Genomic DNA, 26,745 nt, shown 5'->3' with positions numbered 1-26,745 from the left:
CAGCAGCCATGTTCACAAGAGCAAGAAAGTAAGAAAGGGTGAGAGAAGTTGTTTATAGTTTGCACTGGAATTCAAAAATTCTGACGAACACAAAAGGGTAAGAAGGAAGTGGTAGGTTGCAGTGTAGTTTAGCCAAGTATATGGTATTGTAAATTGACTTCAAAATTGAGATGCTTATTGGTCTTCTGCTTCTGGGTGATGTTTGCTTCCATTATTAAGTTGAAGCATAAATTCTTCTTTTGTTTTTACATTCATTCACACATTTCCTACTTTTTATCGAAAAAGTTACTTTTATTTTCTGAATGGAATCCAAATGTATTGAAATGATAAGTATGATGTTTAACATCATCGGGACCATCCTCCACCAACTGATGAGAAAATCAAATGTGAATGGTCCTTTGTTGTATTATTAGCTTTACATACAGTAACCTGCTTTATACAAAACAATAAGGTTTAATTTGTGTTTAAGCAAATTTTGATGCTTTTCACATTTAACCAAAATCACGCATTCAATTGATAACTATTTTGGTAACAAACTACAGCATAGATAATAATGAAGATCCCCTTGTAGTTCTAATTGTTGCTATACTCTCAAATCTCCAAGAAAAGAAGGTAAACTATGTGTGCTATGTAATACTATCTATATGACTATATAATCAACCATTTAAAATATAGAGTAAGGTATATTTTTTGTTTTTAAGTTTTGGCAAAAATTTTAAACATATCTCTAAATTTTATTTTGTTTTAATTTTGTCTAAAAAGTTTTCGATTTGCACCAAATATACTCTTGACAGTTAAATTTTCAAAAAATTTAAAATCAATCCAAAAATAATGCATGAAAATTATACTTAATTTGCTTATTTTGAAAGTTGTTCTTATGAAAAATTAGCCGCCAAGGATATATTTGATGCAAATCGAAAATTTTTTGGCAAAATTGAAATAAAATAAAATTTATGGATTTTTTTAAAACTTTTGCCAAATTTCAATGACAAAAAGTATAATTTACTCTTTAATAATGTAACTTTTTGGCCGAACATGGCAGGTGATATTACATGACTCTTGGTTGGAAGATGATGATGATGATGATGATGGATTTTTTGAGAGATCAAGAATGGTGGTGTTGAGTTCTACTAAGGTGTCATCAAAGAGTTTGAGACAATCATCTAAGGCTCTTTTCTCAATGGTGTTGAGAGTGTTTTGGATATTCTTGATTATGGTGGTGCAGTTGTTGGATCAAGATTTGACTTCATGGACTGTGGTTGACTACTTTGGAGATTATTTGTGGCATTGTTTTTGTTTCAAGGTTTGGGAATGTGGATAAGGTTGAGACACAGAGATCAGGGTAGAGTGTTCCTTTGCATTTTGAATGTGCTACTAATTGGATATGGTTTTGGAAATAGAGATGTTTTTTCCCTTCTTGTGGTGTTGTTGATTTGAAATTTGGGGTTTCAATGAAATAATTGAGATGTGTTGCTAAAAAGATCAGTGCAAAAATCATGGATAGGATTGGTATAAAGGGGAAACATGGTGATTGTTTTCTGAGGTTGTTCATTGTAAAGAGCTTAAGAGGCAAAAATAAAAAGTGTAGTAGAAGGTTTGGTTAAAGGTGTGAATATGTGGCTGTGTAGAGTGCTATATATATAAAGAGAAAAGAAAAATAGTATTTGAACTCATTTTACTTTTACACACTCAAAATATAAAGAGAAAAGAATATCATGCTTTTGTGTGTAAAGTTGAGCATTGCATTTGATGTTAAAAAAGAAAAAATGAAATGTGTTGCTTGAGTTTGAATTTTTCTGTAGATTATGTCACAGAGATGGCATGAAATTTGACCCTTTTTCAATTTATATTAGTTTTGTCAAATAGGATCATAATGTGGCATGGATTTTAAATGCTGTCTAAATTAATGGTTCTTAAGAGGATGAATGTATGATTATGTGTGATAGCTTTTAATCATTTTGGCTCCTGGTTTAAGTGTTGCAGCTATGCATCTAGGTAATGGAATGAAATTTGCACCCAAAGCATATGATTTGATTTTCAACTTTGTTGCTATCTATTGTAAATTATATTATTTTACTTTTGTAGTGCAACAATCCTACACAAAATTATAGTTTAAGAGACTGAAAGTAAGAAAAAAAACATCAGAAAATGGAGAAAGAAAGCAGAGTTGAAGGGATTGAAAGTAGAAGAGGAATGCTATATAGCAACCTGTAGTACTATGTTGTCACACACAAAATAGAAGAGGAATACTATAATAATTAACCTCCTACTACCACAATTTTTGCCCTAAGCACTTCATATTCGTAACATAGCAACATTCTGAATGCATCTTCATTTGTTAAAAAAAAAATGCTAGTGTTTATAATTTTACATGATTTGCAGATGACATTTTTAATGATATTTTGAATGAAAGCTGTAATAGAGAAGATCGCGATATATCCTGGTTCAATTCCAGCAGTAGGATCTACATCACAAAAAATGTAGAATTTTCCACTATAAACAAATTCAAGTTACAATTATCAATTCAAGCCAAATACAAAAACAAATTTACTGATGAGAGTGAATTACAATTACAATTCTATGTCAATAAAAATTAATAACAATAATGCTTATTTATCAACCTATAGTACTATGCTGTTACATACAAAACATAGAAAATCATCTATAAACCGCAACTAACCTATAACAGCCATATCAGAATTACCAAACTCAGCCTAATCTTTGCTTAGTACTAACATGCAAAAATTGCTGCTACCACAATATTTGCCCTATGCACTTCATATTTATAACATAATAACTTCCTCAATGCATCTTCATTTGCCCAAAAAGAAAAAGGCAGCTGGTGCTTAAAAATTTATTTTATTAGATAGAGATATTTTATAAAATTATCGCATGATTTTGCAGAAAAATATGCAAATGACAGTTATAATGATATTGTGAATGAAAGCTGTAATAGAGAAGATGAACATCACGATATATCCTGGTTCAATCCCAAAATGGGATCTACATCCAGTCTCCACCACAACAAATGGTAGAACTTTTCACTATAAACAAATTCAAGTTACAAATACCAATTCAAGCCAAATACAAAAACAAATATCTCAAATGCCACTCATGGCTTTTTTTTTATGTTATCACATCCTAGCTCTCTTGCCTTTCTCATGACAGAAATTGATGCTCACTTTCTAAGCTCTCTCTTTCTTATAAACAGAATAATTCATATCAGCTATCCTAAAATAGAATGAAATGATGAAGACATGAAAACTCTCAGAGAAAAAAGATAATTGCACAATATCAGTCAAAATATATAAGTAAGTTTTTCCTTCCTATTTTGGCTTATCGAAATTCTGTTCTACATCATTTACTTCTTCTTTTGATTTTGTATGAGGATGGTGTCTTCCATGAATTCAGCTTTCGTATTGATGCAGAGACCACACCTCGTGAAATCATTCTTGACCAGGTTCCCCTGCTCTCCAAATTGAGCTTACTCCAACTTTGCTTCAGTTTGTTTCTTGCTGCACCAAAACAAACACATTATAACAACTCATACAATTTTGGCTCAGCACACATTAACTTATACCAAATCCAACAAAGGGCACGGGCAAGCAAGCAGGAGCAACACCAAGAAAGGTAATGAAAGACCTTCCATTTGGGTGTAAGACAAGGCATGGTGGTGCAAAAGTAGCTGATTGAAATAAGAAGAAAAAGAAGAAAAAGCATTAATAAAAAAGGTAAAAAATGGAAGGGAAAGATTTCATGATTCTCAAGGTATGATCCTTGAATTAACAAAACAAGCTCCAATAGAGAGATGTTAGAGAGAGAGAAGCATCCTTACAAGAATGGAGGTGCACAACGGAACTGCATTAAACTGACAAGTCCCAGAAGAATCATTAAATGTCCCTATACATGAAGAACAAAGAAGAAGAAATTAAGAATAAAAAGGATCAAAATTTGGAAATAAAAAAAAGATTACGTAGTTGAGAATGAATATGATATAGAGAGATAGCAAAAGAGTTACCTCTTTTAAGATGTTGACTCATTGTCAATCAAATTCCCATCAACAAATATTACGGAGATGTGGGAAATGGATGGCCAAATGTGGGGATCCTTCCTCTCTATGCCTTCACCCAACAACTGACATTTCCTGATGTAGAGTCCCCTTAAAGAGGCAGGCAGCCTTATTATGTTCTCCAACTTAGGGCATTCTTCAACCCTTAATTGTCGGAGGGACTGTGACTGTGACACCTCCAGAGATGTCAAATTTTCACGTCTTGCAATTCTTAGACCATTGAGATTTGGGAACGCTGGCAATGCGAAGGATGTAAGTGAATCACAGCTGTTGTCTATTGTAAGACCCCTTAGTGACTCGTGTTGTTGGTGTTGCATTGGGAATTCTACATTCTTGCAATCATAGATGGCCAGCTCTTTCAATGAAGGGGGCAAAGAATCCCCCGGAAATGATATGGCTGATGAACAGTTTGAGATGCGTAACTCTCTGAGAGAGGTTGGTTGGGTGTGAGTCATGGCATCAAACACATACTCCACCTGCTGCTCTCCATTAATTACTAGTCTCTCCAACATGGAAAGTGGTAGCTCCCGCATTCTTGCTTCCTGTTTGCCATATATTCTTAATTCGCGTAGGATGGGAGCTCTTGGCAGATAACAACCAATCTCCTCGCACCCATAAATGTCGAGTGATTTCAAAGACGGAAGGAAAGTGGGCAAATCTCCTCTTAACTTAGGGCAGTTCTGTATAATAAGCGTCTCAAGTTTCGGAAATGGTGCATGATCATCATCATCACATTCATATGACTCCCATTCCTCCCAGCAAGGCAGTTCTTCAATAACGAGAAATTTAAGGGATCGGAAGGGTGTCTGCTGATGCTGATGAGTTGCATCACCCTTATAGAATGACCCACCAATCTTCTTCACCTTGTCGAGCTCTCCAATGAGTAGCCTCTCCAGAGAGGGTAACTGTCCAAGTGAAGGAAGCACCCAACAATTCCTGCATCCCCTCAGCTCCAACCAAGTCATGTTGTGGTAGGAAGAGTGCCCTACCCAATCCGGAAACATGGTACCTCTGTAACACCTGATGGATAGCTTCTTCAAGTCTTTGTGAGGACGTAATTTGTCAAGTACATCTTTTTCACTTTCGGAATCACAAACCTCACTTTCTTCAAATGATGACCACCTCAAATACAAAGCATTCAGGTGTATTTTTTCATATATTCTTGCACTCGATGCTTCACCACTATTCTTAACATTCTCTAATTCCTGAATGCACAATGAATCATGAAGATGTGCTAGCTCTCCCAATTCTCCAATCCCATTCTCTTCATGTCTGCCCGCAATATAGTCACTTAAAAATTGCAAATCTTTTAATTTGCTCATCTTTTTTGGCATCTCTTTTAAATTAGTGCTGACAATATCAAGATGACGCAGATTCACAAGATTTTGCATCTTGGAGGGAAGCTTTTTAAGTTTTTTACAGTATCTCAACTTCAATGTTTGTAAATTGTATAAACGGTTCCGCTAGGTTACCAACAGCATATCTGCCAACTTCTGCCAACTCTTATTTATAATTGTGTTTCAGTGGATGTGTCTAATAAAAATGTCTTTTTTATAACTGTGTTTAATAAAAGTGTTTTTATAGATATATTTTCTGGATGTGTCTCTTTATATATGTATTTAAAATATATTAATTATTAGACACATCTACGAATACACTTCCATGAAACACAAATATAAATAAGAGTTGGCAGAAATTGGCAGATAATATATTGGTACCCTATACTTTTCCTTGTATAAATTATTCAAGGACTTGGGCAATGTCACCACAAGTGTGTCAGAGAGATTCAAATAACGCAAGTGGATCAATTCACCAATTGAATCAGGCAATCTATCAATTTGAAATGATGGAAATGACAAAACACGTAAGCGTTTCAACTGTGCTAGTAAGCGACAAGGATCAATTCCCTCTTTGTATCCATATAAATATACCTTGATTTGAAACAGGGTCCTCACATGGCATAAACTCTCACATGCTTCCAACATCTTTGGGACTGAATCATTGTCCATGAGATTATATGACAAATGACGAGTTTTAGCATCCTGTTGGGCTACATTCTCGTGTTCAGAGATTCTAACAAAGAACTTTTCACCATAAAATGTCGCTAGATCATGCATGAGATCGTGCATCACAAATGAATCTAAATAACCATCCTTTGAAGGTTGAAAGAATGATCGTGCAGCTAAATCATTGAAGTATTTATATCCAACTTCTTCTAAAATGCTTCCACTTTTTGGTTGTTGCAAAAGATCTTCCGCCATCCATAATAACACTAATTCGTCTTTGTCAAATGCGTAGTCCTTAGGATACAAAGAACAATAAACAAAGCAACGCTTTAAATATGAGGGGAGGTAGTGATAGCTGATTCTTAATGCAGGAAGAATCCTACACTCATCTTCCGAAAACTCCCAAATCTCACTCGTCAAAACATCTTCCCAGTCCGCTATGTTATCCTTGGTTCTTAGCAAGCCACCAAGTGATTGAGCAGCCAAAGGCAGTCCTTTGCACTTCTCAACAATTTTTCTACCAACTTTTTCCAAAGCCAAACGATCTCGGGAATCAGTAGCAAAAAATGCATGATTTGCAAACACCGACCAACAATGTTCATCATCCAACAAACTCAAATTGTGAGCTGGAATTGTTTTCACCATAGAAGCAACGGTGTCAATGCGGGTTGTGACAAGTATCTTTCCTCCCTGACTTCCACATTGGAAGGGAATTAGAAAAGTTTTCCAATCGTCATAATGATTGGTCCACATGTCATCCAGAACAACCAAAAAACTCTTCCCTGTTACCTCTGTCCTCAAACGTTGTTGAACTGAATCTAAATCATTCATGTTGCAAGAAGCAGAAGTAGCTTTCTCCACTACAGTCTTTGTCACCTTAAGAACATCAAATACTTCACCAACACAAACCCATGCTTTAACATTAAACTTTTGCTGCACTTGCTCATCATTGTAAACCAATTGAGCCAAAGTTGTTTTTCCTATCCCACCCATGCCAACGATGGGGATCACAGACACGTCACCATCATTAGCATCATCTAACAACAATTTGACTAAGGCTTTCCTATCTTCATCCCTGCCATATATATCAGACACCTTAACTAGAGACGTGGATGGAGTTCTCCATGACATGTTCTCCATTGGTATCTCTTTCAGGCCAAGAGTATCTTTTTGATTCACTATGGACTCTAGCCTAGCAATGACATCTTCCATCCTATTAACCCTCTTTCTATCTTTCAAATTCAGAAAGCGAGTTAGGCAGTTACCTTGATCCTTCTTAGTTGCAGCTTTGGTGGTGATTTCATCCAAGAAATCGTCAGCCTCATAGATAGCATCTTTGAGATCGTCCAGCCAGATCTTCACTGGCCCCTCTCTGATTTGTCTGCGTTCAGCATCATTCAGCAAGGCCTCAGCACCATTCAGGATTGCCTTGAACCTCTGGATCATCTTCTCACTAAGCTTCTTCCCTCGGATCAAGTTGATAATCTCAGGATCGGAGAGCCTGTCGAAAAGAACATTGAGAAAAGAAGAGAGGAAAGCTCCTCCAACAAGTGCAGCAGCCATGTTCGGAAGATCAAGAAAGTATGAAAGGTAAGGAAGTGCAGTCAAACTGAGATCTCTCACAAACACAAAAGGGTAAGGAAGTGGTAGCAGCGTAGAAGTTAGTGTGGAGCTGATATTATGTTTTGCAAAAGTAAGTTGACTTGAAATGCTTATTGGTCTTCCAGACAACTTCACATGATGCTTCTTGCTCTCTTCCTCGAAAGCAGTGATCAAGTGTTTATTATATAAATAAATCGTACAGAGAGATCTGTATTTATTATATAAATAAACCATAGAGCATAGAAGAATAAGTGTTTAATTTGAGATTAGCAAATTAATTAAACCATCAGATTTGACAAACACAAGATGAAGAAAAGAAAATTACTTCCGTTAAGAACCATACTTCATTGTCTTGAGAATATCATATCAACCATTTAGCCTAGCTTCACCTTTGCTTGCTCTAAAGACCAAAATGGAAGATCCATTACCCACATTTTACCATCATTTCCTGGAAAACAATAATTTAAATAAGAATATTGTAGAATGATTTCACTTCTTTTTACTTTTTACACATTTTAGTTCTAGTCTTTATTTTTTAATGGAATACGTTTTCTTATAGGTGTAAGGTACCATGCACTAGATCAAATATGATGCAAAAGGAATAGAAAATCCATGTGATGCCTTATGTAATTAAATCAATTAGAAAATAACAAAACCATTACTCAGCCTTTATCTAGTCTGGCTTCTTAGCTTCAGTGAGAGGGAAGTATGATCATAAAAGCTTTTTATTTTTTATTTTTTTAAATTTTATTTTTGGTTAGTTGATTCTAAAAGCTAAATGCATAAATTGGAAGCATGTATCCCAGCAACCTCAACAACATTTTCATGTAGTCTTCAATAATGGTCGCGGGGATATGACCACTGTAGGAATATGATTTTGCTATATATAAAAACTATTTTTTACCATAACAAGCTCACATATTCAAAAGCGATGCCACAAGGTCAACCACTCACCAACACTAATAAACCTATCATAACATTCACACAATTTTCAGAAGGAAAATTTTCAAACAATCTCAAAATACTAGTCTGCAGGTTATAACAGTTTTATGAGAACTCATGAAATGCAGTAAATAAACATGTTAATGAAGAGATCAAAGTTAGAAGAGAGTTACTCAGTGATATATCCTGGATTGATCCTAATGTAGTGTCCCCACCACAAAAAAATGGTGGGATTTTCACTAAACAGATTCAGATTACAAATTTTCAACATTTCAAGTCATTCATACACTCTTAAGGCTTTGGCTAGATGCTCTCACTCACATCTTAACACTCATTCATGCCTTGTTTCTTTCACAGAAAACTGAACACCTCACACTAAACATACATATTTTTATTTCTAACTCATAGTATCTTATAGACTAAATGTCTCTAAGAAAAAGTGACTAATCAGCATGCTCTGATTTACAATCTAAATGTTGGTATTCTTCCCTCTTTCAAACCTTCAACTATATAGTTTCCATCTGTCTCTTTTCAAAAGGCTGTAATGTTGCATTCTTGCTGTATCCTCATCATTAGGAGACACCTTGTTGCATTCTAATTGCGCATGTGTCTGCTGCTCCAAAATTTCTTTCTGCTGAATTATATTGTGGTGCTTATATTTTTTATAGCAAAATTATATTAAGATGTTCCCAAGATGCTTCTTATTTTATTCCTACAAAAGAATCCGACATGTTTTTGTCCTTTTTACCAGGATAATGTTTACTTCAATGATTGAGTAGATATTTCTAACTAATCATCTTTAAAAAAAAAATAAAAAAAATTCTTACCTATTATTATTATTTATTTGAAATATAAATTACTAATTAAATGCAATAAATATATACAAATAGATTGTCATAATAATCATGATTATAAAAGATTTCACTTACAAATATTCAAATCTTATATTATTTGACTTATTTATACATGTTGTATAAGACTCTTATTATTACATTATTTGGTCTATTTACAAATCATGTTGCATACAACTCTTACTACTATTATTTCATTTCTTAATCTCTCATACAAAATGTTGAAAATTCTTCTAAGTAAGTTCAAATTTAACACAACATCTTTTTATTAGATACATTCGAATATGTCATGATTACAAAGTTAATTCATAATTTTATATTATATTTCTGGTGTTTTCATTCAAATTCATTTTTTCGAAACTCTTTTCTTTAATTATTTACAAACCATGAAAACTACACAAATATAAATTTGCACAACTCAAAAATAAAAAACTTATGTCTTTTTTTAAAAGCAAAGTAAATGAATTAAAATTTCTAAAAATAATAATCTATAATTCAATTTGTATTATATTTTAGTTGAATAATTATATGAAATTATATATAAATTATTAAATAAATATTTTGTAAAATATTATTAATATAAAACACTTTAAATTCAACATTAGTATGCATATTATCTAATCAATCTATAAACAATATTAAAATATACTATATAGTATAATTAATTTATCTCCCCGTGCTATGCGCAGATCTCATTCTAGTATGGCTAAAGGCTAAAGTTTCGATTATTAGAATGTGCTTGGGTTATTTGCCCACTACAAATATAGGTTAGGATACTCAACTTCATTAGTCAATGTCATTTTTGTTTGACAAGAAGGTTTGATGAGCTATAATTTTTTGGTGGTACCACCACGGCGTCCTTCTACTTATACCAAAGGTAATCTTGTTGCAACTCTCCAGGTAGGGAACGGAATTAAATTTGCGCCCAAAGCCTATGATTTGATAACTTTGTTGCCATCTATTTGTAACTTTTACTATTTAACTTTTGCACTACAACAATGCTACACAATCAAAACTTGAATGAGCTACCAAAATTAAAGTTCAAAAGAATGAAAGTAAGAATGAAAGTTCGTGCCGAAGATAGCAGAGTAGGGTTGCTAATCTTCTGCATTAAGAAAATTGAAAGAAATAACTCAATTATTCTACAATATCATGCCCATTTAATAGAGTGGTGATTAACAGTGTGAAAAAAGAGGATTCGGTTTTGTATTTACAACAAAACAGCACTACAAATTTGGAAATAAAAGAATGATCATACAGGAGAGAATGAATATGATGTTGAAGATGAAGTGGGGTTGGCATAGAGAGATAGCAAAAGAGTTACCTGTTTTAAGATGTTGAGTCATTGCGAATCCGTTTCCCATTAACATTTATTATAGGGATGTGGGAAATGGATGGCCAAATGTGGGGATCCTTCCTCTCTATGCCTTCACCCAACAACCCACATTCTCTGATTTGGAGAGAATGTAAAGAGGCAGGCAGCGATTGTCAGATGCTTGAGTTTTGGGAACGCTGGCAATGCAAAGGACGTAAGTGAACCACAGCTGTTGTCTATGAATAGTGTCTGTAGCAAGTGATGTTGTTGTTTTTGCATTGGGAATTCTAGATTCTTGCAATGTATGATGTCCAGATTTCGCAATGAAGGAGGCAAAGAATCCCCTGGAAATGATATGGCTGATGAGCAATTTGAGATGTCTAGCTCTTTGAGAGAGGTTGGTTGGGTGTGGATCATGGCCTCAAACACAGAATCCACCTGCTGCTCTCCATTAATTACTAGTGTTTCCAACATGGGAAGTGGTAGCTCCCGCAATCTTGCTTCCTGTTTGCCATCTATTCTTAATTCGCGAATCATGGGAGCTCTTGGCACATAACAACCAAGCTGCTCGCATCCTGAAATCCAAAGTGATTTCAAAGACGGAAGGAAAGTGGGAAAATCTCCTCTTAACTTAGGACAGCTCAGAATATCGAGCTTCTCAAGTTGAGGAAATGGCGCACCGTCATCATCATCATCGCATTCATATCATAAAATTGTAGAAATTTAAGGGATCGGAAGGGTGTCTCCTGATGATGATGAGTTCCATCAGCCTTATAGTCATAGAATTCGCCACCAATCATCTTCAGCTTATCACAACGCGAAATATGCAATCCCATTAGAGAGGGTAACTGTCCAAGGGAAGGAACTGATCAATGCACAATATTGCTCTATATGCAAAACTGAATTTTCCTTTCCTCTTTTTCCTTCTTGTTAAAGAACCTCCAGTATATATAGCAACACTCCAAATTTAAGGGATCGGAAGGGTGTCTCCTGATGCTGATGAGTTCCATCACCCTTATAAAATGACCCACCAATCTTCTTCACCTTCTTGAACCCTGAAATGAGTAGCCTCTCCAGAGAGGGTAACTGTCCAAGTGAAGGAACCACCCAACAATTCCTGCATCCACTCAGCTCCAACCAAGTCATGTTGTGGTAATAAGACTGCCCTACCCAATCCGGAAACATTGTACCTCTGTAACCCCATAAGCTTAGCCTCTTCAAGTCATGTTGTGGTAGGAAGACTGCCCTACCCAATCTGGATACATCGTACCTCTGTAACCCTCGATGAATAGCTTCTTCAAGTCTTTGTGAGGACGTAATTTGTCAAGTACATCTTTTTCAGCGTGGGAATCACAAACCTCTCTTTCTTCAAATGATGACCACCACAAATGTAAAGCATTCAGGTGTATTTTTTCATCCATCCTTGCATTCGATGCTTCACCACTATTCTTAACATTCTCTAATTCCTGAATGCACAATGAACCATGAAGATGTGCTAGCTCTCCCAATTCTCCAATCCCATTCTCTTCATGTTTGCCCGCAATATAGTCACTTAAAAATTGCAAATCTTTTAATTTCCTCATCTTTTTTGGCATCTCTTCCAATTCAGTGCCGCCAATATCAAGATGACGCAAATTCACAAGATTTTGCATGTTGGAGGGAAGCTTTTTAAGTTTTTTACACTCTGCCAACTTCAATGTTTGTAAATTGTACAAATTATCCAAGGACTTGGGCAATGTCAGGACAAGTGTGTTAGAGAGATTCAAATAACGCAAGTGGATCAATTCACCAATTGAATCAGGCAATCTATCAATTTTAAATGATGTAAATGATAAAACACGTAAGCACTTCAACTGTGCTAGTAAGCCACAAGGATCAATTCCCTCTTTGCGTCCACGGTATAAATCTGCCTTGATTTGAAACAGGGTCCTCACATGACTTGAACTCTCACATGCTTCCAACATCTTCAAGACTGAATTATTGTCGTTGAGATCATATGACAAATGACGAGTTTTAGTATCATGTTGGGCTACATTCTCGTGTTCAGAGATTCTAACAAAGAACTTTTCACCATAGAATGTCGCTAGATCATGCATGAGATCGTGCATCACATAACCATTCTTTGAAGGTTGAAAGAATGATTGTGCAGCTAAATCATTGAAGTATTTATATCCAACTTCTTCTAAAATGCTTCCACTCTTTGGTTGTTGCAAAAGATCTTCTGCCATCCATAATAACACTAATTCATCTTTGTCAAATTCGTAATCTTTAGGATACAAAGAACAATAAACAAAGCAACGTTTTAAATACGAGGGGAGGTAGTGATAGCTGATCCTTAATGCAGGAAGAATCCTACACTCATCTTCAGAAAACTCCCAAATCTCACTCATCAAAACATCTTCCCAGTCTGCTATGTTATCCTTGGTTCTTAGCAAGCCCCCAAGTGATTGAGCAGCCAAAGGCAGTCCTTTGCACTTGTCAACAATTTTTCTACCAACTTTTTCCAAAGCCAAACGATCTCGGGATTCAGTAGGAAAAAATGCATGATTTGCAAACACCGACCAACATTGTTCATCATCCAACAAACTCAAATTGTGAGCTGGAATTGTTTTCACCATAGAAGCAACAACATCAATGCGGGTTGTTACAAGAATCTTTCCTCCCTGACTTCCACATTGGAAGGGAATTAGAAAAGTTTTCCAATCATCATAATGATTGGTCCACATGTCATCCAGAACAACCAAAAAACTCTTCCCTGTTACCTCATCCCTCAAACGTTGTTGAACAGAATTTAAGCCATTCAGTTCACAAGACTTAGAAGTTACTTCTTCTATTACAGTCTTTGTCAACCGAAGAACATTAAAATCTTCGCCAACACAAGCCCATGCCTTAACATCAAACTTTTGCTTCACTTGGTCATCATTGTAAACCAATTGAGCCAAAGTTGTTTTTCCTATCCCACCCATGCCAACGATGGGGATCACGGACACGTCACCATCATTAGCATCATCTAACAACAATTTGACTAAAGCTTTTCTATCTTCATCCCTGCCATATATATCAGACACCTTAACTAGAGATGTGGATGGAGTTCTCCATGACATGTTTTCCATTGGTATCTCTTTCAGGCCAAGAGTATCTTTTTGATTCACTATGGACTCTAGCCTAGCAATGACATCTTCCATCCTAGTAACCTTCTTTCTATCTTTCAAATTCAGAAAACGAGTTAGGCAGTTACCTCGATCCTTCTTAGTTGCAGCTTTGGTGGCGATTTCATCCAAGAAGTCGTCAGCCTCATAGATAGCATCTTTGAGATCGTCCAGCCAGATCTTCACTGGCCCCTCTCTGATTTGTCTGCGTTCAGCATCATTCAGCAAGGCCTCAGCACCATTCAGGATTGCCTTGAACCTCTGGATCATCTTCTCACTAAGCTTCTTCCCTCGGATCAAGTTGATAATCTCAGGATCAGAGAGCCTGTCGAAAAGAACATTGAGAAAAGAAGAGAGGAAAGCTCCTCCAACAAGTTCAGCAGCCATGTTCAGAAGATCAAGAAAGTATGAAAGGTAAGGAAGTGCAGTCAAACTGAGATCTCTCACAAACACAAAAGGGTAAGTAAGTGGTAGCAGCTTAGAAGTTAGTGTGGAGATGATATTATGTTTAGCAAAAAGTAAGTTGACTTGAAATGCTTATTGGTCTTCCAGACAACTTCACATGATGCTTCTTGCTCTCTTCCTCGAAAGCAGTGATCAAGTGTTCATTATATAAATAAAGCGTACAGAGAGATCTGTATTTATTATATAAATAACTCATAGAGCATAGAAGAATAAGTGTGTAATTTGAGATTAGCAAATTAATTAAACCATCAGATTTGACAAACACAAGATGAAGAAAAGAAAATTACTTCCATTAAGAACCATACTTCATTGTCTTTAGAATATCATATCAACCATTTAGCCTAGCTTCAGCTTTGTTTGCTCCAAAGACCAAAAATGGATCTTACATTACCCACATTTTACCATCATTTCCTGGAAAACAATAATTTAAATAAGAAAATTGTTGAATGATTTCACTTCTTTTTACTTTTTACACATTTTAGTTCTAGTCTTTTTTTTAAATACATTTTTCATGTGATGCCTTATTAAATCAATTAGAAAATAACAAAACCATGTAATCAGCCTTTATCTAATCTGGTTTCTTAGCTTCACTGAGAGGGAAGTATGATTATAAAAGCTTTTTATTTTACATTTTTTTAAATTTTATTTTTGGTTAGTTGATTCTAAAAGCTAAATGCATAAATTGGAAGCATGTATCCCAGCAACCTCAACAACATTTTCATGTAGTCTTCAATAATGGTCGCCGGGATATGACCACTGTAGGAATATGATTTTGCTATACATATATAAAAACTATTTTTTACCATAACAAGCTCACATATTCAAAATCATAACATTCACACAATTTTCAGAAGGAAAATTTTCAAACAATCTCAAAATACTAGTATGCAGGTTATAACAGTTTTATGAGAACTCATGAAATGCAGTAAATAAACATGCTAAGGAAGAGATCAAAGTTAGAAGAGATTTACTCAGTGATATATCCTGAATTGATCCTAATTTAGTGTTCCCACCACAAAAAAAAAAAAAAAAAAACAAAAAAAATTATGGGATTTTCACTAAACAGATTCAGATTACAAGTCATTCATACTCTCTTAAGGCTTTGGCTAGATGCTCTCACTCACATCCTAACACTCATTCATGCCTTGTTTCTTTTACAGAAAACTGAACACCTCACACTATACATATTTTGATTTCTAACTCATAGTATCTATAGACTAAATGTCTCTAAGAAAAAGTGACTAATCAGCATGCTCTGATTTACGATCTAAATGTTGGTATTCTTCCCTCTTTCAAACCTTCAACTATATAGTTTCCATCTGTCTCTTTTCAAAAGGCTGTAATGTTGCATTCTTGCTGTATCCTCATCATTAGGAGACACCTTGTTGCATTCTAATTGCGCATGTGTCTGCTGCTCCAAAATTTCTTTCTGCTGAATTATATTGTGGTGCTTATATTTTTTATAGCAAAATTATATTAAGATGTTCCCAAGATGCTTCTTATTTTATTCCTACAAAAGAATCCGACATGTTTTTGTCCTTTTTACCAGGATAATGTTTACTTCAATGATTGAGTAGATATTTCCAACTAATCCTCTTTAAAAAAAAATTAAAAAAATTCTTACCTATTATTATTATTTATTTGAAATATAAATTACTAATTAAATGCAATAAATATATACAAATAGATTGTCATAATAATCATAATTATAAAAAGTTTCACTTACAAATATTCAAATCTTATATTATTTGGCTTACTTATACATGTTGTATAAGACTCTTATTATTACATTATTTGGTCTATTTACAAATCATGTTGCATACAACTCTTCACCACTACTCTTAACATTCTCCAATTTCTCAATCCACAATGAGCCGTGATTCATGAAGATGTGCTAGTTCTCCCAACTCCCCAATTCCATTATCTTCATGCTTTCCCACCAGATACTTACTTAAAAGTTGCAAATCTTTTAATTTGCTCATCTTTTTTGGCATCTCTTCCAGATCAGTGCCATCAACATCAAGATGACGCAAATTTACAAGATCTTGCATCCTGGACGGTAGCTTTTCAGCCTTGTACAATTTACCAAGGAATCAGGCAATGAGTCAATCTTGAATGATGTAAATGGCAAAACACGTAAGCGCTTCAACTGTGCTACTAAGCGACCAGGATCAATTCCGTCTTTGAGTTCACGGTATTTCTTTATTTGCAACAGAGTCCTTGCATGACGTAAACTAGCACACGCTTCTGAGATCTTTGAGATTGAGTCATTGTCACTGAGATCATATAACAAATGACGAGTTTTAGCATCATGTTTGCCTACATTCTTGACTTCAAAGGTTCCAACAAAGAACTTTTCAGGATTGCCTTGAACCTCTGGATCATCTTCTCACTAAGCCTCTTCCCTCGGATCAGGTTGAAAATCCCAGGATCAGACAGCCTGTGGAAAAGAACATTGAGAAAAGAAGAAAGCAAAGCTCCTCCAACAAGTTCAGCGGCCATGTTCACAAGATCAAGGAAGTAAGAAAGGTAAGGGATGAAGTTTGTAGTAGTATTCACTCAAAACTCAGAATTCTCACAAACAGAAAGGAGGGTAAGGAAGTGGTAGCAGTAGCAGTGAAGTATTATTATAGTGACAGTGTGATGCATGCTGGCATTATTATATAATTAACCAATAATATTTATTTTGACTTCATATATCCTTTGCCTTTGGTCTTAAGACAAAGTTCATGAGAATCTTCTTGTTTTCTTTGTCCAAAACTGTGAGATGATTTCGGCCTTGAAAGGAAGCTGGATTCCTTCTGATCTTTCCAATTTTCAAATGCCCCCTACAACGTTCTTAGGGGCAAAATAGTGTTTAACAATGCTAAGTATCAATATCAATATCCACTTGTAATTTTTTTTACTTACTTTCAAGGTGAAAACTAGAGTACATAGTAATAATAAAACTTTATTCTATTAATCTTTTTATAACTATATCTACATAAAAGTTTACAATTATAACTAGTGCTATAAGCTAAGATCATAAGCCAAATACCCCCTCCATTCCTTCACCAAAATATATATATTTGGTCTGAATTGTGTCTATTGATTATAAAATCCCAGGATTTGTTACCGGAACTAAAAATATATTTTAAAATTTATTGATTTCTTGATTCATTCAAGCCAAATACAAAAACAAAATTTTCAAACGGTATCACACTAAATTGCTCATGGCTTTTTCTTGATGTTGTCACATCCTAGCTCTCTAGCCTTTTTCATTACAGAAATTAATTCTCACTTTCTAAGCTCTCTCTTTCTTATGAACAAACTAAATCATATCAGCTATTTTTTAAGAGAATGAAATGATGAAGAAATGAAAGCTCTTGAGAAAAAGAGATCAATGCACAATATTGCTCTATATGCAAAATTGAATTTTCCTTTCCTCTTTTTCCTTCTTGTTAAAGAAGCTCCAGTATATAGCAACACTCCAAATTTTAAACGCTGCAAAGGTTGTACACTCTTAAAAAGAGATCAGTTAATTTTTAAGTTGTGCTAATTTAATATACAAAATAAAATAAATACACTTGGCATTTTTCTTAGCCAAATCAACTTCAAAGCTCTTATAAATGATCATTCGTATGAGATTTTGCTGAAAATGTAATGCAATGAGTGAAAGGAATGAATGATTTTCTTTAAATATAGTATAAAATAATTTTAATAATATAATATATATCTGCTTGTGCTGGAATTAGGAGCCATAGCTACAGCTTCACCAATAGTAGTAAAATTTCCAGAACCATCTTTAGCCACAACAACATCAACCTTAGTTTCATTCTAGAAGCTTCCTATCCTTAGCAGAAACCCATGAAGGGAACCCTTTCTTCATTGTTCCATATTCAGCAAACACTTCTTCTTTCTTCAAACTTGTCTTCACTTTCTTCAACATTGCCAATGAGTTACTAACATGATGTGATATCTCAATCACTTTCTCCTCTATCAACCCTCTCACAGCATTCCCATGTTTGCTTTGTGAAAAACCATCAAGACAAGTGTACAAATTTGTCATTGCCCCACTTAGTAGAGTTTGCAAATCTTGGTTGGAAGATGATGATGATGATGATGATGGATTTTTTGAGAGATCAAGAATGGTGGTGTTGAGTTCTACTATGGTGTCATCAAAGAGTTTGAGACAATCATCTAAGGCTCTTTTCTCAATGGTGTTGAGAGTGTTTTGGAGATTCTTGATTATGGTGGTGCAGTTGTTGGATGAAGATTTGACTTCATGGACTGTGTGGTTGACTACTTTGGAGATTATTTGTGGCATTGTTCTTGTTTCAAGGTTTGGGAATGTGGATAAGGTTGAGAAACAGAGATCAGGGTAGAGTGTTCCTTTGCATTCGGAATGTGCTACTAATTGGATATGGTTTTGGAAATGGAGATGTTTTTTCCCTTCTTGTTGTGTTGTTGATTTGAAATTTGGGGTTTCAATGAAATAATTGAGATGTGTAGCTAAAAAGATCAGTGCAAAAATCATGGATAGGATTGGTATGAAGGGAAAACATGGTGATTTTGTGAGGTTGTTCATTGTAAAGGGCTTAAGAGGAAAAATAGAAGTGGTGTAGTAGAAGCTTTGGTTAAGGGTGTGAATGTGTGGTTGTGTAGGGTGCTATATATATTGGAATATGGGGAATAAACAGGGTGGTTTTGGGTTATTGTAAAAATGAAAAAAGAGAAATAGTATTTGAACTCATTTTACTTATACACACTCAAAATATAAAGAGAAAAGAATATCATGCTTTTGTGTGTAAAGTTGAGCATATCATTTGATGTTAAAAAAGAAAAAATGGAAATGTGTTGTTTGAGTTTGAATTTATCTGTAGATTATGTCACAGAGATGGAATGAAATTTGACCCTTTATGAATTTATATTAGTTTTGTCAAATAGGATCATAATGTGGCATGGATTTTAAATGTTGTCTAAATTAATGGCTCTTAAAAGGATGGTATGTGTGATAATGTGTGACACCTTTTAATCATTTTGGCTCCTGGTTTAAGTGCTGCAGCTATGCAGCTATGAAATGGAATGAAATTTGCACCCAAAGCATATGATTCGATTTTCAACTTTGTTGCTCTCTATTGTAAATTTTATTATTTTACTGTTGTAGTGCAACAATCCTACACAACTAAAACTTGTGTCAGAATGAGGTGCCAAAATTATAGTTTAAGAGACTGAAAGTAAGAAAAAAAAAATCAGAAAACAGAGAAAGAAAGCAGAGTTAAAGGGATTGAAAAAAGAAAATGAGAAAACTAATTTGTATATTTACTAAATAAAAATGAATTACAAAATAAATTAATACACTATTGCTTAGATATCAACCTGTAGTACTATGTTGTTAGACACAAAATAGGAGAGGAATGCTATAACAACTAACCTATAATGGCTGTAACAGAATTACCGAACTCAGTCTAATCCTTACTTACTAACATACAAAAGTAGCAGCTACCACAATGTTTGCCCTAAGCACTTCATATTTGTAACATAATGACATTCTGAATGCATCTTCATTTGTTAAAAAAAAAATCTGCTAGTGTTTACAATTTCACAAGATTTGTGGAAAGATATGCAGATGACAATTTTAATGATATTTTGGAAGAAAGCTATAATAGAAAAGATTACGATATATCCTAGTTCAATCCCAAAAGTGAGATCTACATCTAGTCTACACCACTCATAGATTTTTCTAGATATTCTCACATCTTAGCTGTCTTGGCTTTTTCATGACAGAAATTGATACTCACTTTCTAATCTCTCTCTTTCTTATAAATAGAATAACTCATATCAGCTATCCTAAAATAGAATGAAATGATGAAGACATGAAAACTCTTAAGAGAAAAAAGATAATTGCACAGCATCAGTCAAAATATATAACTAAGTTTTTCCTTCCTTTTTTCTTTGTACACTTTTCTGCCTATTTTTGAGAATGAATTACAATTACAATTCTATGTCAATAAATTAATACACTAATGCTTATATATCAACCTGTAGTACTATGTTGTTACACACAAAATAGAAGAGGAATGCTATAACAACTAACCTATAATGGCTGTAACAGAATTACCTAACTCAGTCTAATCCTTGCTTATTACTAACATAGAAAAGTAGCTGCTACCGCAATCTTTGCCCTAAACATTTCATATCAGTCAAAATATATAACCAAGTTTTTCCTTCCTTTTTTCTTTGAACATTGTAAAGTTTGTACACTTTCTGCCTATTTTTGACAGGCTGCTCCAATTGTATCCTTATCATTGAAGGTGCTCTTGTTGCATTTTGATTGATATATCGGTCTTAGCGAAATTCTGTTCTACATCATCTATTTCTTCTTTTGATTTTCTATGAGGATGATGTCTTCCATGAATTCAGCTTTCGTATTGATGCAGAGACCACACCTCGTGAAATCATTCTTGACCAGGTTCCCTTGCTCTCCAAATTGAGCTTACTCCAACTTTGCTTCAATTTGTTTCTTGTTGCACCGAAACAAGCACATTATAACAAGTAGCTGATTAATAATAAGATAATAAAGTTATACCAAATCCAACAAAGGGCACGGGGAAGCAAGCAGGAGCAACACCAAGAAAGGTAATGAAAGGCCTTCCATTTGGGTGTCAGACAAGGCATGGTGCAAAAGTAGCTGATTGAAATAAGAAAAAGAAAGAAAGAAGAAAAACCATTAATAGAAAAGGTGAAAAATGGAAGGGAAAGATTTCATCAGTCTCAAGGTATGATCCTTGAATTAACAAAACAAGTTTCAATAGACAGAGAAGCATCCTTACAAGAATGGAGGTGCACATTGATGAGTCCCAGAAGAATAATTAAATGTGCCTATACATGAAGAACAAAGAAGAAGAAATTAGGAAAAAAAAAGACCAAAATTGACATTGTATACCATTATATGTTCCCAAAAGTAGGCATTGAGTAGAGTGTTGATTAACAGTGTGAAAAGAGAGGGATCAGTTTTGTGTTTTCCGCAAAAGAGTAGGAGACACAGAATTTTAATGAGGTATAGAAATTTGGAAATAAAAATAAGATTACGTAGGAGAGAATGAATATGATGTTGGAGAAGAAGAAGTGTTCCTCCATCATTCATGGTTTGGGTTACCTGTTTTAAGATGTTGAGTCACTGTCAATCAGTTTCCAATCAACTTAAATTTGAGGGATGTGGGAAATGGATGGCCAAATGTGGGGGTCCGTGGGGGTCCTTCCTCTCTATGCCTTCACCCAACAACGGACATTCTCTGATTCTGAGTAGAGTTAAAGAGGCAGGCACCCTTATTATCTTCTCCAGCTTAGGGCACTCTGCAATCCATAATTGTCGGAGGGACTGTGACTGTGACAGCTCCAGAGATGTCAAATTTTCATGTCTTGTGATTGTCAAATCCTTGAGATTTGGGAACGGTGGCAATGCGAAGGATGTAAGCGAATCACAGCTGTTCTTTATTGTAAGACTCGTTAGTGACTCATGTTGTTGGTGTTGCATTGGGAATTCTACATTCTTGCAGTTATTGATCCGCAACTGTTGCAATGAAGGAGGCAAAGAATCCCCTGGAAATGATATGGCTGATGAGCACTCTGAGATCTCTAAAGAACTGAGAGAGGTTGGTTGGGTGTGGGTCATGGCCTCAAACACATACTCCACATGCTGCTCTCCATTAATTACTAGTCTCTCCAACATGGAAAGTGGTAGCTCCCGCATTCTTGCTTCCTGTTTGCCATATATTTCTAATTTGAGGATAGAGGGAGCTCTTGGCAGATAACAACCAATCTCCTCGCAGCTAGCAATTTCGAGTGATTTCAAAGAAGGAAGGAAAGTGGGCAAATCTCCTCTTAACTTAGGACAAAACCATATCTCAAGTGTCTCAAGTTTCGGAAATGGTGCATCATCATCAACATCACATTCATATGACTCCCATTCCTCCCACCAACCCATATCATGAAATTCCAGAGATTTAAGGGATCGGAAGGGTGTCTCCTGATGCTGATGAGTTCCATTACCCTTATAGAATGACCCACCAATCTTCTTCACCTTCTCGAACTCTCTAATAACGAGCCTCTCCAGAGAGGGTAACTGTCCAAGTGAAGGAAGCACCCAACAATTCCTGCATCCCCTCAGCTCCAACCAAGTCATGTTGTGGTACGAAGACTGCCCTACCCAATCCGGAAACATCGTACCTCTGTAACCCCAGATAGATAGGTCCTTCAAGTCTTTGTGAGGACGTAATTTGTCAAGTACATCTTTTTCACTTTGGGAATCACAAACCTCTCTTTCTTCAAATGATGACCACCACAAATGTAAAGCATTCAGGTGTATTTTTTCATCCATCCTTGCATTCGATGCTTCACCACTATTCTTTACATTCTCTAGTTTCTTAAGACGAAATGAGCCATGAAGATGTGCTAGCTCTCCCAATTCTCCAATCCCATTCTCTTCATGTTTGCCCGCAATATAGTCACTTAAAAATTGCAAATCTTTTAATTTGCTCATCTTTTTTGGCATCTCTTCCAAATAAGTGCCGGAAACATCAAGATAACGCAAATTCACAAGATTTTGCATCTTGCTAGGAAGCTTTTTAAGTTTTTCACAGTTTCTCAACTTCAATGTTTGTAAATTGTACAAATTATTCAAGGACTTGGGCAATGTCACGACAGGTGTGTTAGAGAGATTCAAATAACGCAAGTGGATCAATTCACCAATTGAATCAGGCAATCTATCAATTTTAAATGATGTAAATGACAAAACACGTAAGCGCTTCAACTGTGCTAGTAAGCCACAAGGATCAATTCCCTCTCTGCCTCCGTATGAATCTGCCTTGATTTCAAACAGGGTCCTCATATGACTTAAACTCTTACATGCTTCCAACATCTTCCGGACTGAATCATAGTCGTTGCGATCATATGACAAATGACGAGTTTTAGTATCATGTTGGGATACATTCTCCTGTTCAGAGATTCTAACAAAGAACTTTTCACCATAAAATGTAGCTAGATCATGCATGAGATCGTGCATCACATAACCATTCTTTGAAGGTTGAAAGAATGATCGTGCAGCTAAATCATTGAAGTATTTATATCCTACTTCTAAAATGCTTCCGCTTTTTGGTTGTTGCAAAAGATCTTCTGCCATCCATAATAACACTAATTCATCAATGTCAAATTTGTAGTCCTTTGGATATAAAGAACAATAAACAAAGCAACGTTTTAAATATGAGGGGAGGTAGTGATAGCTGATTCTTAATGCAGGAAGAATCCTACACTCGTCTTCAGAAAACTCCCAAATCTCACTCATCAAAACATCTTTCCAGTCCGCTATGTTATCCTTGGTTCTTAACAAGCCCCCAAGTGATTGAGCAGCCAAAGGCAGTCCTTTGCACTTGTCAACAATTTTTCTACCAACTTTTTCCAAAGCCAAACGATCTCGGGATTCAGTAGGAAAAAATGCATGATTTGCAAACACCGACCAACATTGTTCATCATCCAACAAACTCAAATTGTGAGCTGGAATTGTTTTCACCATAGAAGCAACTGTATCAATGCGGGTTGTGACAAGAATCTTTCCTCCCTGACTTCCACATTGGAAGGGACCTAGAAAAGTTTTCCAATCATCATAATGATTGGTCCACATGTCATCCAGAACAACCAAAAAACTCTTCCCTCTTACCCCATCCCTCAAACGTTGTTGAACAGAATTTAAGCCATTCAGTTCACAAGACTTAGAAGTTACTTCCTCTATTACAGTCTTTGTCAACCGAAGAACATTAAAATCTTCACCAACACAAACCCATGCTTTAACATTAAACTTTTGCTGCACTTGGTCATCATTGTAAACCAATTGAGCCAAAGTTGTTTTTCCTATCCCACCCATGCCAACGATGGGGATCACGGACACGTCACCATCATTAGCATCATCTAACAACAATTTGACTAAGGCTTTCCTATCTTCATCCCTGCCATATACATCAGACACCTTAACTAGAGACACGGATGGAGTTCTCCATGACATGTTCTCCATTGGTATCTCTTTCAGGCCAAGAGTATCTTTTTGATTCACTATGGACTCTAGCCTAGCAATGACATCTTCCATCCTAGTAACCTTCTTTCTATCTTTCAAATTCAGAAAGCGAGTTAGGCAGTTACCTTGATCCTTCTTAGTTGCAGCTTTGGTGGCGATTTCATCCAGGAAGTCGTCAGCCTCATAGAGAGCGTCTTTGAGATCATCCAGCCAGACCTTCACTCCCTCTCTGATTTGTTTCTGCTCAGCATCATTCAGTAAGACCTTAGCAGCATTCAGGGTTGTCTTGAACCTCTGGATCATCTTCTCGCTAAGCTTCTTCCCTCGGATCAAGTTGATAATCTGAGGATCGGAGAGCCTGTCGAAAAGAACATTGAGAAAAGAAGAGAGGAAAGCTCCTCCAACAAGTGCAGCAGCCATGTTCAGAAGATCAAGAAAGTATGAAAGGTAAGCAAGTGCACTCAAACTGAGATCTCTCACAAACACAAAAGGGTAATGAAGTGGTAGAAGTTAGTGTGGAGATGATATTATGTTTAGCAAAAGTAAGTTGACTTGAAATGCTTATTGGTCTTCCAGACAAGTTCACATGATGCTTCTTGCTCTCTTCCTCGAAAGCAGTGATCAAGTGTTTATTATATAAATAAAACGTACAGAGAGCTCTGTGTTTATTATATAAATAAAGCATAGAACATAGAAGAATAAGTGTTTAATTTGAGATTAGCAAATTAATTAAACCATCAGATTTGACAAACACAAGATGAAGAAAAGAAAATTACTTCCATTAAGAACCATACTTCATTGTCTTTAGAATATCATATCAACCATTTAGATAAGAATATTGTAGAATGATTTCACTTCTTTTTACTTTTTCCACATTTTAGTTCTAGTCTTTTTTTTTTTAATGGAATACGTTTTCTTATAGGTGTAAGGCACCATGCACTAGATCAAATATGATGCAAAAGGAAAAGAAAATTCATGTGATGCCTTATTAAATCAATTAGAAAATAACAAAACCATGTAATCAGCCTTTATCTAGTCTGGCTTCTTAGCTTCACTGAGAGGGAAGTATGATTATAGAAGCTTTTTATTTTTTTTTAAACTTATTTTTGGTTAGTTGATTCTAAAAGCTAAATGCATAAATTGGAAACATGGTCGCCGGATATGACCACTGTATGAATATGATTTTGCTATATATATAAAAACTATTTTTTACCATAACAAGCTCTCATATTCAAAAGAGATGCCATAAGGTCAACCACTCACCAACTATCAGAACATTCACACAATTTTCAGAAGGAAAAATTTCAAACAATCTCAAAATACTAGTCTGCAGGTTATAACAGTTTTATGAGAACTCATGAAATGCAGTAAATAAACATGCTAATGAAGAGATCAAATTTAGAAGACAGTTACTCAGTGATATATTCTGGATTGATTCTAATGTAGTGTCCCCACCACAAAAAATGGGATTTTCACTAAACAGATTTAGATTACAAATTTTCAAGATTTCAAGTCATTCAAACTCTCTTAAGGCTTTGGCTAGATGCTATCACTCACATCCTAACACTCATTCGTGCCTTGTTTCTTTTACAGAAAAAAACTGAACACCACACACTAAACATATTTTGATTTCTAACTCATAGTATCTATAGACTAAATGTCTCTAAGAAAAAGTGACTAATCAGCATGCTCTGATTTACAATCTAAATGTTGGTATTCTTCCCTCTTTCAAACCTTCAACTATATAGTTTCCATCTGTCTCTTTTCAAAAGGCTGTAATGTTGCATTCTTGCTGTATCCTCATCATTAGGAGACACCTTGTTGCATTCTAATTGCGCATGTGTCTGCTGCTCCAAAATTTCTTTCTGCTGAATTATATTGTGGTGCTTATATTTTTTATAGCAAAATTATATTAAGATGTTCCCAAGATGCTTCTTATTTTATTCCTACAAAAGAATCCGACATGTTTTTGTCCTTTTTACCAGGATAATGTTTACTTCAATGATTGAGTAGATATTTCCAAATTTCTTTCACAAAATTTATTTTTATTACATTTTATCTAATGTATTTTTGTAATGATACGTATATTTTATTTTTAAATTGAATCCAGATTTATTCAAGCATATATGTCTCAACTTTATAGTGAGAGATCCATTATTCAAAAGCTTCTGCTAAGCCAAACAATCCATTTATCATCTATCTATTTATAATCTATAAAAGTTGATATCAATCTTCTATAATAAATTTTAGCCATTTTGCTTTTTCTAATGATATTACATCAGCACTTCTAAATATATATTG

The 26,745-nt window shown here is 35.1% G+C and overlaps 5 protein-coding genes across 7 annotated transcripts; all 5 read right to left on the bottom strand.

The window, feature by feature from the left end:
• Positions 1-2,953: 2,953 nt before the first annotated feature.
• LOC112729581 (putative disease resistance RPP13-like protein 1) lies at positions 2,954-8,008 on the bottom strand. The gene is made up of 3 exons (XM_072206423.1): positions 4,019-8,008; positions 3,836-3,900; positions 2,954-3,685 (listed from the first exon to the last, which is right to left on the bottom strand). Exon 1 carries the CDS (start codon positions 7,909-7,911, stop codon positions 5,716-5,718), a length of 2,196 nt encoding a protein of 731 aa, XP_072062524.1. The 5' UTR covers positions 7,912-8,008; the 3' UTR covers positions 2,954-3,685; positions 3,836-3,900; positions 4,019-5,715.
• LOC140177591 (putative disease resistance RPP13-like protein 1) lies at positions 4,024-5,391 on the bottom strand. Its single transcript, XM_072210721.1, has one exon. It carries the CDS (start codon positions 5,389-5,391, stop codon positions 4,024-4,026), a length of 1,368 nt encoding a protein of 455 aa, XP_072066822.1.
• A 7-nt stretch (positions 8,009-8,015) lies between the features above and the next one.
• On the bottom strand, positions 8,016-14,635 carry LOC112756551 (putative disease resistance RPP13-like protein 1). The gene is made up of 2 exons (XM_072206419.1): positions 10,795-14,635; positions 8,016-8,125 (listed from the first exon to the last, which is right to left on the bottom strand). The coding sequence occupies exon 1, from the start codon at positions 14,319-14,321 to the stop codon at positions 12,003-12,005; it is 2,319 nt and encodes a 772-aa protein (XP_072062520.1). The 5' UTR covers positions 14,322-14,635; the 3' UTR covers positions 8,016-8,125; positions 10,795-12,002.
• Positions 14,636-18,210: 3,575 nt separating this feature from the next.
• On the bottom strand, positions 18,211-18,705 carry LOC140177590 (probable pectinesterase/pectinesterase inhibitor 40). The gene has a single exon (XM_072210720.1). It carries the CDS (start codon positions 18,703-18,705, stop codon positions 18,211-18,213), a length of 495 nt encoding a protein of 164 aa, XP_072066821.1.
• Positions 18,706-20,268: 1,563 nt separating this feature from the next.
• LOC112756524 (putative disease resistance RPP13-like protein 1) lies at positions 20,269-25,163 on the bottom strand. Of its 3 annotated transcripts, XR_011867235.1 has the most exons (4): positions 21,538-25,163; positions 21,212-21,260; positions 20,968-21,069; positions 20,269-20,901 (listed from the first exon to the last, which is right to left on the bottom strand). XR_011867235.1 is itself a non-coding variant. In XM_072206414.1 (2 exons), the coding sequence occupies exon 1, from the start codon at positions 24,862-24,864 to the stop codon at positions 21,577-21,579; it is 3,288 nt and encodes a 1,095-aa protein (XP_072062515.1). In that variant the 5' UTR covers positions 24,865-25,163; the 3' UTR covers positions 20,269-21,260; positions 21,538-21,576. The 3 variants fall into 3 exon arrangements, 1 of the variants encoding a protein (XP_072062515.1); XR_011867232.1 differs by having other exon boundaries at positions 20,269-21,069; XM_072206414.1 differs by having other exon boundaries at positions 20,269-21,260.
• Positions 25,164-26,745: the final 1,582 nt, after the last annotated feature.

This window comes from Arachis hypogaea, chromosome 2 (genome assembly GCF_003086295.3).
Source record: "Arachis hypogaea cultivar Tifrunner chromosome 2, arahy.Tifrunner.gnm2.J5K5, whole genome shotgun sequence".
NCBI lineage: Eukaryota > Viridiplantae > Streptophyta > Magnoliopsida > Fabales > Fabaceae > Arachis > Arachis hypogaea.
This window is presented reverse-complemented; position numbering and strand designations above follow the sequence as displayed.

Coding starts and splice junctions, on each gene's coding strand:
- LOC140177591 (XM_072210721.1), bottom strand. CDS start 5,391: ATGAGCAAATTAAAAGATTTGCAATTTTTAAGTGACTATATTGCGGGC.
- LOC112729581 (XM_072206423.1), bottom strand. CDS start 7,911: ATGGTTTATTTATATAATAAATACAGATCTCTCTGTACGATTTATTTA.
- LOC112756551 (XM_072206419.1), bottom strand. CDS start 14,321: ATGGCTGCTGAACTTGTTGGAGGAGCTTTCCTCTCTTCTTTTCTCAAT.
- LOC140177590 (XM_072210720.1), bottom strand. CDS start 18,705: ATGCCACAAATAATCTCCAAAGTAGTCAACCACACAGTCCATGAAGTC.
- LOC112756524 (XM_072206414.1), bottom strand. CDS start 24,864: ATGGCTGCTGCACTTGTTGGAGGAGCTTTCCTCTCTTCTTTTCTCAAT.